This window comes from Phocoena sinus, chromosome 13 (assembly GCF_008692025.1).
Source record: "Phocoena sinus isolate mPhoSin1 chromosome 13, mPhoSin1.pri, whole genome shotgun sequence".
NCBI classification, from domain to species: Eukaryota; Metazoa; Chordata; class Mammalia; order Artiodactyla; family Phocoenidae; genus Phocoena; species Phocoena sinus.
In genome coordinates, this window is record NC_045775.1 from 60216033 (window position 1) to 60228253 (window position 12221).

At 49.0% G+C, this 12221-nt stretch overlaps 1 protein-coding gene across 9 annotated transcripts in view; it reads right to left on the reverse strand.

The window, feature by feature from the left end:
* TGFA (transforming growth factor alpha) overlaps nt 1–12221 on the reverse strand; it is a 153552-nt gene that overhangs the window by 111109 nt on the left and 30222 nt on the right. For 5 of the 9 annotated variants that reach the window (XR_004352970.1, XR_004352971.1, XM_032653460.1 and 2 more), the window contains 2 exons: nt 6962–7247; nt 6510–6563 (listed from right to left, as the gene is read on the reverse strand). Coding sequence is in view for 7 of the 9 variants with exons in the window: in XM_032653460.1 (XP_032509351.1) it covers nt 6510–6563; nt 6962–7247 (340 nt within the window). In the remaining 2 variants the exon portion in view is untranslated. The remainder of the gene's footprint in view (nt 1–6509; nt 6564–6961; nt 7248–12221) is intronic. The other 4 variants (XM_032653465.1, XM_032653464.1, XM_032653463.1 and 1 more) reach the window with 1 other exon arrangement.

Below are 12221 nucleotides of genomic sequence, written 5' to 3' on the forward strand. Positions count from 1 at the left end.
CAAGAGGGAGGAGATATGGGGATATACGTGTATGTATAGCTGATTCAAAGCAGAAACTCACACACAATTGTAAAGCAATTTTACTCCAATAAAGATGTTAAAAAAAAAAAAAGAACTGCTGTCAAATTAGGGGTGAACAAGACAACTAAAACGGACTAGGTGTATGGGGGGAAAAGTATACGTAAATCTACAAAGATTTACAGCACTTACTTTGCAAGCGTCTAAGTTCTTATGCTGAAGAAATCAAATATGGAAATTACAGAGGATGCAGTAAGGGTGCAGCTTACACAAGTAAACGAATGCAGAATGCCAATATATAAATCCGTGGATAACCAAAACAACAGTATCATGAAACATTACCTGACTTTCCTTCAGGTAATGCACTCTGAAATTCTCTAGTCTAAACTATTCGATCTCCTTTTAAAAAATGTTGGTTGTGACCCACTAAAGTGATTTTGTGACTCACAGTTTGAAAAGACTGCCTTAATCCAACTCCTTAATTTTATCGAGGGGCAGCTGGGGTTCAGGGAGATTTAAGAGCATTACAGATGTCACACAGCTAGTGAGTCAGAATTACAATCCTGGATTCCACATCCTGTGGCCTGTCTACTACCCCCAAGCAAACTTCCCTCTGATCCAGCACAGTTTCCTCTGCAGAAAGTAAAAGGTAAAATGAGGAAAGGAGAAAGAGTCCCTCTCTCTCTCCTGAGGTTCCACGGTCCACTAAGTGTCCTCTGAAGTGAGCTAGTCCCAGCAACTATGGCTGTCTGTGCCTTTAGCCCCTAACAAAGTCATACCAAGTCTCTTGTGCTCCAGACACATATTTGGAACAGTGAACCACGTACCTGGGTAGAACACGTGAGCTTTCTAAATTTAGAATGACTTCAGCTCCACGTGGGAAAACTCCAGACAATGGAACGGGGAAGTGGTTCGCAGTTCTGAAAAGCTTTTGTTAGGTGAGATGAGCAATAAACAGATCCCTTGCTTGCTGGCTGACCCATGTTCTACCTGTTTTCCAAACAAGTAACGCCTTCAAAGACTGCTCCCTGTAATCAGATTTGCCCTCCCTCTGCACTCCCAGCCCAAACTCGCCTTTCTCAACATAGTTAAGCCCGAAGTCCCCACCAAAATCTGACCACCATCTCCCCAAGCAAGCCGATAAGAGTGACCTTCCCCATGAATAACAGCACTGTGGATTTTCCATGGTCTTTTATCATCGCCTCTGAAGTCTCGCTTCCAACACTGCCCGGTTCCCGGTGGGGGTCATTAGATACAGGCTAGAGGAAGGAGCCGAATTCAGAGGTTTAAAGAGCCACCCGAGTACCCAGATGGTGCAAGGAAGACAGCACAGGGAGCCTGGCTCCCAGGTGCCCGAGCAAGGCCCTCACCACACCCCTCGGTCATTACAGCAAGTCTCACGAAAACACGAGAACCTCATGGGCAGCCTGGGAACTACACAACATTTCCGAGGGTTAAGCAAGCAGCCACCCAACAACTTAACCAGGATGCATTCTGTCCCTTGTCAGGGGCATTAAAAGGTGCCTTTGAAGACAGGCTGTAACTCTTTGTGAAGGATGCGAAGCTCTAAGCTGTAGGTGCTGCCTGCCACCCTCACCTTGCCTCCAGCTAATGTGTCTCTGCCTGCTTTACAAATTGACAACCAACCCGAGACAAATTTTCTGTCCTGACTCCCAGACTACTGACTTCACTCTTTTTTTTTTTTTTTTTGTTTTCTTTTTTGCGGTAAGTGGGCCTCTCACTGTCGTGGCCTCTCCCGTTGCGGAGCACAGGCTCCGGACGCGCAGGCTCAGCGGCCACAGCTCACGGGCCCAGCCGCTCCGCGACATGTGGGATCTTCCCGGACCGGGGCACGAACCCGTGTCCCCTGCATCGGCAGGCGGACTCTCAACCACTGCGCCACCAGGGAAGCCCTGACTTCACTCTTGCAGCAATTATTTTCTAAATCATACACTAAGCAGTCAGCTGTGGTTGCCTTCTGTCAGTATGAAGCTCCCATTATGGGTTCACCTGTGTAGTGCGGACAAGGACACAGAAGTTGTCCAGTAACTATAATGTTAGAACCTGAATGTACAATGGCACCTGGCTCCGAGAGAACGAGATACGTGGCGGTCACACTACCGCCAGCCTATCTGAGGCCTGTGGCAGGCATCGCCAGTTGACCACTGCCATATTTCCTGACAGCCTGAAGACAGCCTTATCATCCTCAGCAAAGCTTTCCAGGTAGTCTCTATCTATCCATCAGAGTGATCACGTGAAAAACGTCTCAGGTTATTTCCGATTCAAGGCCAACAGATGAGGAAACTAAGATCCAAACAGGAACCAGATGAATAACTTGCCCAGGGACTAGGCAAAACTCAGACCAGATGGGCCCAATGCCCAGGATTCCTAAACTTCGGCCTAAGGCATGTATCCCTCCAATGTCCCACCCAAAGCAGATGTCTGAGAAGCATTTACTGATGACAATAATGCCAGTTTCCCATGCCTCTGGCATCATCTACCCTCCACATATGGGGCTTTATAAAAAGGAAGATTGGAAGTAACCAATGAAACCTCAACAAGAAAGTCAGGAGCAACCATGAAGTCATGAGAACATTGAACTTTTCTGGGGGAAAAGCACAAGAAAGCCACATGGGATCAGCCCCTGTTCCTTCAAGCTCATATTCTACTCCTGATTGGCACACGGAGTTTGCAATTTTCTCTCTACGCTGCTCCATCAAAACGTTAGAGCTTAATTCTGAGTATGCCTGCAGTCCTTTGCTCCAGCACCGTCAATCAGGGATGTACCAAAACCTTCTTATGTCCGTTACTGTTTCTCATTCCAATCAACTCTTAGAGTGAAACAGACCCGCATATTTATGCCGTGGGTGAAGCTCTCACAGCTTCTGTCCTAAAACAACCCATCTTCACACCTAAATGGATAGTTTGAGGATTTAGTAAATGAGCCCACCAACAACCAGAGCATGAGGGTTGTAGGAGGGACTCAGATGTGGAAGTCAGTCACCCAGTATATAAATGAGCACATTTTACAAAAGCAGTGTCGACCTGAAAGGAAATATAAGTAGAAAGAAAAATATGAAAACATCAAAGGGAATGAAAATTAGGGACTTCCCTGGCGGTCCAGTGGTTAAGATTCCTCAGTTCCACTGCAGGGGGGCACGGGTTCGATCCCTGATTGCGGAACTAAGATCCTGCATGCCACGTGAGGAAAAAAAAAAAAAATCTAGAACAACAACAAAAAATCTAAAACGTCTAATCTTGTGACAAAGGGAATGCAAATTAAATGAAGTACCACAAGTTTGAATTCAGCATCATCCATCCTCCATATTTAAGGATCTAACAAAAAAAGAATTCTTGTGGCTTTTGTTGGTGTAACTGAACTACGGTTTTGTTTTTAAAGTTCCTACCTGTTAGATATAAGCAGTGTTCACAAGTGAAATGGACTTTGTTTTAAACTATCCCAACAAAGATAAAACTCAAAAAGGTGAGAGAATAGATGAAAGAAAAAATAGCAGAGTGGCCCTAATTGTTGAAGCTGGGTGATGGGTATACGGGGATGGATTTCACTATTAGTTCTTCTTTTCTATGTATGAAGATTTCCATTATAAACAGTAACAAACAGTTTTACTTCCTGAATTAGTCAAGAATTAAGTACACACATACCCCAGTGCTGGGGTAGTGAGTGTGGCTGGCAGGGGTTGTCCCCAGTTTGAGCTGCATCCACAGCAGGACTTTAGCCATGTCTGGAGAGGACAGCGTTGGGGTGGCATGGGACGGCCAAGGCCTACCAGGGCCTGGGGAGTCTTCTAGGAGATAGGAAGGTCACCCTAAAGGAAGAGAAAGTTGAGCAGACAAGCCTGATTTAGTCACAAAGCCCTAGCCCTTGGAGGGGTGGCTATGACATGGCCATCACCATTTGGACTTGTCTACTAACTAGCCCAGCCCTCTCTGGACTCATGTCTCGGGCCAATGGAGTAGGGTAGAGAGTAAGCAAACATGGAAAGAACTATTCCATTAACCTCTCTGGGGCACAAGTCCCATAGCTAAGTAACCCATCAAGCAGAGAGCAATGCAGAGGCCAGATTGGCAGCCCACCTCCCTTCTCCACATATCACCAACCAACTCCAAGATCTCAAGGCCCCCTGGACACTAGAAGGTGTGGCACCGCCTCTGCTCTCACCCACCACACTGGGCTACAGAGGGGCACTCAGCCAGTTACAGGGTCATGTGCAAAAGGGCAGGACACAACTACTGTTTTCTGAACATACATCATCACGAGGGAGAGTATGTCTCTGATATCAACAAGGACCTGAGACTATCTCACAGAAGCAAGTCCAGAAAGGAAAGACGGAAGAGAGGTTGGTCACTACTGCAGCAAGGACAGTCATTCTCTGGATAAATGTCACAGGTTTTCCCATTTCTACCCAGAAGAGCCTGTGAAACCGCAAAGGGCCTCAGCAGGAGCCACGCCAGGCCCCTGAGGGGATTGGCTGAGGTACGACATCTCCTAGGCCTTTCTTGTACAAATGGATGCAGTGGGAGGAGGGGATAAAATAACCAGGAGTACCCGTCCCCATGGAGATAGCATCAACATTTGTCATCACCACAAACTGTCACCTGCAAGTGACTTAGAGGAGACCCCGGCTCTTGGCCCGCCAGGTCCTACAGTGAGCACCAGGAGAGGCTGGAGATGCACCTGGGGGGTACATGCATCCCAGAAGGGGGGGGTGGGGCAGTTCTGAAAACAGCATGGGGGAGTCACAAAGCTATCTCCCCCTCCCTATATACCATATCTGAGCCCTTTGTGACGGGGGAAGTAATTAAAAAGTGAAAGAACTACGTCATGGAAACTCTGGCAGACCCTGCACTCTAAAAGCACTGCTTTGGGAGGGACAGATCCTTCTACCCCGAGTCCCAGAAAAGAATAACACAGAGGAAGAAAGGCATCTGTGGCAACATGGGCCACCAAGTGGCTTGGACACCTTAATGGTTCAAATGCATCAAGAATAACAGCTCCAGGGCTTCCCTGGTGGCGCAGTGGTTGAGAGTCCGCCTGCCGATGCAGGGGACGCAGGTTCGTGCCCCGGTCCGGGAAGATCCCACATGCCGCGGACCGGCTGGGCCCGTGTGCCACGGCCGCTGAGCCTGCGCGTCTGGAGCCTGTGCTCCTCAACGGGAGAGGCCACAGCAGTGAGAGGCCCGCGTACCGCAAAAAAAAAAAAAAAAAAAGGAATAACAGCTCCAAGAGGAGACTGGTACTCAGTGGCAGTGGCAGCATCACCTCCACTGTGTTTGGATGGAAAGGTCTGGAAGAAGAGAAGAGCCAAGTACCAGGGACACTGTGTGGTTGGTTAGAGAATTTATGAATGCATAGGACCACCTCCTGCCCAGGCACCTCACTGAGATAACTAGGGAAACACAGCAGGGGCCACTGCAACAACAGATGGGAGCATACTCCATGTCAACGAGGGAACAGTGAAACTGGCAGAATCATGCATTGCTGGCATAGAGATCAGCTCAATTCACTTGGAAAGCTATTTGGCAATTTGTCAAAAGGTTCATAAATATATTTATCCTTGCTCCTGGAGATATGTCCTAAGGAAAGAATCCAAAAGAAGGAAACACCTTCTAGGCATCAAGATGTAGCATTATAATTTAAACTGGAGGCAACAAAAATATCCCATGGGAAATGCCTAATTAAACCACATAGGTCCGTTTTCATGGAACATCAGGACATTTTAAAAGGATGAATTTCAAGACTTTCTAGCAACATGGAAAAACGCACAACTCCAAACCTTGAATTTAAAAAGCAGGAATCCAAATAGTTTCCTCATCATGACTAACTGCATAAACATATTAGCGCACATGGACAAATGTTAAAGGCCGATGCTTTCTGTGATCCTCTGCCTGTGGATGGTTTGCCTCCCACGTTTCCCAACTAACTGTATAAAAATATTAGCGCACATGGACAAATGCTAAAAGCCGATGCTTTCTGTGATCCTCTGCCTGTGGATGGTTTGCCTCCCACGTTTCCCAACTTTCCAATCTGTTGATCGAGGATCTTGCAAACGAAACCAGGGAAATATGACTACAAATGTCAAAAGATAAACTGGAAAAAAAACTAAACAAAATCACCAGGCAGAAGGAGACAAAAGGGTTTAGGAATCTGGGTTCTTCTTTAGATGGTTTATAACGTGACGGTTCCCAGCTTGTGGGTCGTGCAGGCTCTACTTTCCCGCACCCCTGCTCACAGTGATTGTCTGATCAGAGAAGGGAGAGGGCAAGCCCTGAGGCCAGCAGTTAAGACCTCCCAGGAGCACTCCCTGGGCCCCTGGCACAGAGGACAGAGAGGGTGCAGGGGACAGCTGTGCAGGAGCTCAACGGCCAGGAGCCCCGGGAGGAAGCTTAGAGCTCAGGCTCCACAAGGCAGCCAGGGTCTGCCGCCGTGCAATGCTCCGCACACCACCCCACACCAAGGGGATGGGACTCACCACTCAGAGCGGACGTACTGTTCTCCAGGGCCTGGCACACAGCCAACAAAAGACCTGTGAGGGGAAGAAGAGAGGACAGGTGAGAGTCTGGCCAGCAGCCCATGTACCCAGGCTTCGAGAGTGGGCCCTCACAAGGGAGAGTTGGTAGTTTCACAAGGTGGCCAACGGCAGGCTTGGTGACATACTTCGGGGAGCTCAGTGCAAAGTGAAGACATGGGACCCTCTGTCCAAAATGCAGGGAAAAAAGTGCCTATCTAATGGGCACTCTAAGTTACTAAAATATCAAGCTTTTCCCTTCCTTTCCTGGTCTCTCTGTCAACACTTGTCATGATGTTTCTTGTTTCTGTCTTTTTGAAAACACCTTACAAATATCTTTATTGTGGTCAAACATACACAGAAGTTACTATCTTAACCGTCTTTAAGTGTACAGTTTGGTGGCTTTAAGTACTCACACACTGTTGAGCATGTCGTGATGTTTTTTATTTGCTCTTTCTGGTCTTGGAGACTTGTAGGGTGAGCACAGCTCCTCAGAGGCACCCTGGGCCCCTGCGACAGTGCACAGGTGCGCACGTGACCCCGGTCTGCTGCGTTTCCCCTCCCCAGCGGCGGGATGGATGTGTGCAACCCAGCTGGGGGCAGGGGAGCCTCGTCAGGGGTTTCTTCTTCCCAGAAACCAGTCGCCCCAACCCAAGGTGGGCAGGTGACCCGCGAAGGTGTTGCAATATCCACCCTGGCAACCTGGATGGGGGGAGGGGAGTCAGTCATCCACAGAAACGCAGTGGGGCTGCCAGCCCAGGATGGGGCAGCTACCAGCATGCCCTGCCCGGGATGCCGTGGGGTGTGCACACCTCACCCCAGCCTTTCTTGTGTCCAGGCCCCAGGTGGCAGGGGTGAGAACCCACGCAGGGGAGGCAGGGAGGTGACGGTAGGTGGGACCACAGGAGGCAAAAGGCCCAAGTCCTCCCCGGTGCACCCCCCACGGCCCCACTGAACTTCATTTACAAGATACAAATGCAAAGAGAAAACTTAAGAATTTCAAGACTGCAGCTGCATAGCGGCAGTGGCGTTAGCCCCCCAAGCCCAGGGCCCACCTGAGCAGGAGATCCTGTGACCACCTATGAAACTGCCCCTGCCAGCAGATGACCTTATATGCCAGCATGTTACAGTACCAGAGGTTTCAGGAAACAGAGCAGCAAAATTCTGATGAAAAAGGAACCTCTCTGAGTTGTGCAATCAGCATGAACGAAGTTAGAATGACTTCCTAAAACCAAACTGCAAAAAGACGCCGTGGTGGCCATGCTAACAGGCTGGGCCGCGTGCAGGTCAGCCCAGAGGCGGCAGAGAAAACAGGCAAACACTTCTGCGCTGTGACCCCTACCCCAATGCTCAGGACCAGCTCGCCCCCCACGCCGTGCAGGCTGTGAGGGCTCCTTTCTCCTGTCCCTCAGAGTGTAGACGCACCAGCCCTTGACTCTCAAGGGAGAAACACGCTTGCAACAGATATGGCAACCTGCTCACGACTTTCCTTTAGGCCTTTGACATGAGAAACATCTCAAAAACTTCAGACCGCTTTTACTGAAGGCTTGGCATGGATTTCCCAAATACTCCTACAGAGTGTTGAACCAGACATCTGTGCTGGAGTTGGGTTGGGGGAGACCAGTTGACAGTGGGGGACAAGGAGAGAAAGTTAGTAAAATCACACATCTGCCCCGTGCAATTCTTTCTTGCTGCTCAATAGACACTAACCTTGGAAGCACGGTCTTAGGGTTCCCCTGGACATATCTAAAAGGCCCAGTTTGTAATCCACACACCAAGCGTTAAAACGAGGCTTTCCTACCAAAGCCAGAAAAAGTCTCAGAGGTTTCTCACTGTCAGCTGGGGACCTGTCACAATCTGATTTTGTTGTCACCACCACAAACCACTCTGGGCCAAAGGTGGCCCGTGACCTGTGGTACCAAAAGGAACGACTCGGGGATGCTTTGCATACCTCTCGACAGAAAGTGCCAATGGCCTGTCACAAACTGTCCCTGAACGAATGAATTACCTTCCCATCTCCCTCCCCGGCCCTATATCCTGTCAGTCAGTATAGTTCCTGGGCTCCACGGTGACCTCTGCTTAAGCAAAACCAGAACAAGAAAGCGAATACTGTCCAACTCTAGCCAGGACAGAGATGCTCACCAGCCTGCAGGGTGTGTGGAGGGGAGCTCCCGCAGACTTGGGGTGAGTCCCCTTGCCCCCTCTGCTCCTGACTGGGAGCTCCCAGCTGCCAACTTGCAAAGATGTCTTGGGAACTAATTAGAGTTTACAAAACCACCATGTTCCACAGATGAAAGACACTGGGTTTTTATTCATAATTTGAGCAATAGGAGAAGAATAGTTCCTTTCTATACCCTCACATTCCCATGGAAAAACGTTTTAGTGCCCTGGGCTCTCTCTGCAATCTCCATTCAGGCACAACTTCAGTTGAGGCCCTGTGATGGGAGGTGAGGCCTCTGCTTTCCCTTCACTACATGGTGGGCTCTCTAAGAGGGTCCCAGACCAAAACGACAGGGTCAGGCCTCTTTCAGTTCTCACGTGGGTGGATACCCCTTATTGGACAGGTGCCACTCTCAGGCCCACCACTCGGCTTTTACATGCATTATCTTATTTAATCCTCACGATAACCCATGACACAGGGCACCTCCTGGCCTCCCTGCCGTCTGGTCCAGCCCATGGAAACACCCGGTTTTACAGATGAGGAAACTGAAGCTTGGAGAGGTTGAGAAGTTTGCCCAAGCTCCTGCAGCCAAATTCAAATTCAAGTCTGTCCAACTCCTGTGCCCAAGACAGGGTTTAATTACCACCCCAAACACCAGTCCTTCTGACCATAGCCTGTCATAACACACTGGAAGGTGTTTACCAGTTACAACCCCCAAATGAGTCCAGACAACAGATTCAGCAGGCTTAGCCTCCAGGTTGATCCGTCTTTTCCAGAAGCTGCATCAGTTACCTCTTGGGATACTCCCACTGCCTCCAATTCCCCCACTACGAGTAAGGTCTGCTGAGAAGGGGCAAGGGTGTGACTGTCCAGACTCCCTGTAGCCCAGTATTCGTAAACCCAGCTGCCCAGACTGCCAGCCCCCACCCCCGGGCTGTGCACAGGCCTTCCAGAAACATGTGGACTTGGCAGGCTCCGAGGCTCATCAGAAGGACAGGAAATCCTTCCCTGGAGCACCTGGATGGGGACAGTACAGGCCCGGGGACAGCGCCACAGTCAGCAGCTCCGGGGAGACGACACACACTCCAGACGGAGGCCTGGCAGCCACAGGTGTCTCTCGCCTGAAGTTCAAAGCCGGACCTCGCCTGCCGCAGGGCCACCCAGCCAGCCTCCCTCTGGGCCAGGAATCCCTTCTGGGCTGCTCCTGCCAGCACCCGTTTCTGTTTAAATAGCTCCAAAGAGGGGAATCCCTGCATTGTGAACTTTAAAAAGAAAAGGGGGTGGTGGTGAGGGGAAAACCACATGCAACGGAATAAAGACCTTATGAAAGGCGGACCCCGCTCCTTGAGGTAGAGTGGGAACCCAGGCTGCCCTCCAGGAAGGACAAGGGCTGCAGTGCTTATAATTCAGCTGTTTGGAATGCAGACGGACATTTCCAACAGGAAGAATGTCAAGAGAAAGGCTAGCCTACTTATCTGGTAAGCTCACAGGACCGGGCCATTGTGAAGCCCACCCACCTCTGGGCCAATGGGAACTGCTGCTGATGGATGCTGGGCACTCCTCACCCCCAGGCCACAGAGCAGGGTGCCCCCTCCATGCACGCCTTCACTCAGGCACGGGACTGGGACCCGGCTGCGCCTTCAGCACGGGACACCCTCCACCCATCACCTGTTGGCCTACTGCCTCGCCTCCTCTGTGGACATTCAGTTCTAGTGCCCCGGCCTGGAAGAAGCATTCTCAGGCCCCCAGTCACCCCAGCAGAGTTGACCATGCCCTCCCTGCTCTGGCCTCTGCTACAGCCAGTATTTGCTCCTACCTACTCCACTGTATAAATCAGATGTTCTGGTGATGGCCATTCTAACTGGTGTGCGGTGATACCTCATTGTAGTTTTGATTTGCATTTCTCTAACGATTACTGATGTTGAGCATCCTTTCATGTGTTTGTTGGCAATCTGTGTATCTTCTTTGGAGTAATGTCTATTTAGGTCTTCTGCCCATTTTTGGATTGGGTTGTTTGTTTTTTTGATATTGAGCTGCATGAGCTGCTCGTAAATTTTGGAGATTAATCCTTTGTCAGTTGCTTCATTTGCAAATATTTTCTCCCATTCTGAGGGTTGTCTTTTCCTCTTGTTTATGGTTTCCTTTGCTGTGCAAAAGCTTTTAAGTTTCATTAGGTCCCATTTGTTTATTTTTGTTTTCATTTCTCTAGGAGGTGGGTCAAAAAGGATCTTGCTGTGATTTATGTCATAAAGTATTCTGCCTATGTTTTCTTCTAAGAGTTTTATAGTGTCTGGCCTTACATTTACGTCTTTAATCCTAATCATTAGAGAAATGCAAATCAAAATTATAATGAGGTATCACCTCATACCAGTCAGAATGGCCATCATGAAAATATCTACAAACGATAAATGCTGGAGAGGGTGTGGAGAAAAGGGAACGCTCTTGCACTGTTGGTGGGAATGTAAACTGATACAGCCACTATGGAGAACAGTATGGAGGTTCCTTAAAAAACTAAAAATAGAACTACCATACAACCCAGCAATCCCACTACTGGGCAAACCCTGAGAAAACCATAATTCAAAAAGAGACATGTACCCCAATGTTCACTGCAGCTCTATTTACAATAGCCAAGACATGGAAGCAACCTAAGGGTCCATCGACAGATGAATGGATAAAGAAGATGTGGCACATATATACAATGGACTATTACTCAGCCATAAAAAGAAACGAAATTGAGTTATTTGTAGTGAGGTGGATGGACCTAGAGTCTGTCTTACAGAGTGAAGTAAGTCAGAAAGAGAAAAACAAATGCCATATGCTAACACATATATATGGAATCTTAAAGAAAAAAAATGGTCATGAAGAACCTAGGGGCAGAATGGGAATAAAGACGCAGACCTACTAGAGAATGGACTTGAGGACACGGGGAGTGGGAAGGGTAATCTGGGATGAAGTGAGAGAGTGGCATGGACATATGTACACTACCAAATGTAAAACAGATAGCTAGTGGGAAGCAGCTGAATAGAACAGGGAGATCAGCTCAGTGCTTTGTGACCACCTAGAGGGGTGGGATAGGGAGGGTGGGAGGGAGGGAGACGCAAGAGGGAAGAGATATGAGGATATATGTGTATGCATAGCTGATTCACTTTGTTATAAAGCAGAAACTAACACACCATTGTAAAGCAATTATACTCCAATAAAGATGTTAAAAAAAAAAAAAAGGATGCCTTGGATTTAGAGATGGTGAGCAAAGGCCTATGGAGAAAGCGCTATGCAGACGAGAGGGGCAGGAATCAGGTGAGAGAGGCAGAAGGGAGTGTGGGGGTGTTTGGAGGGTAGCCAGGATCCCCCCTTCCTCTCCTGCCATGCTTGGGGTCGTGGGGTCATAAGGGACAGAACAGGAGCTCAGGAAGTGAGGGTGGTGCCTAGAAGGTGAGAATCCTGCATCTCAGCATGAGGTCTTCAGGTGACACTCATGGACAGCCATAAAGGGCACAAAAGTATATGGAAATGGG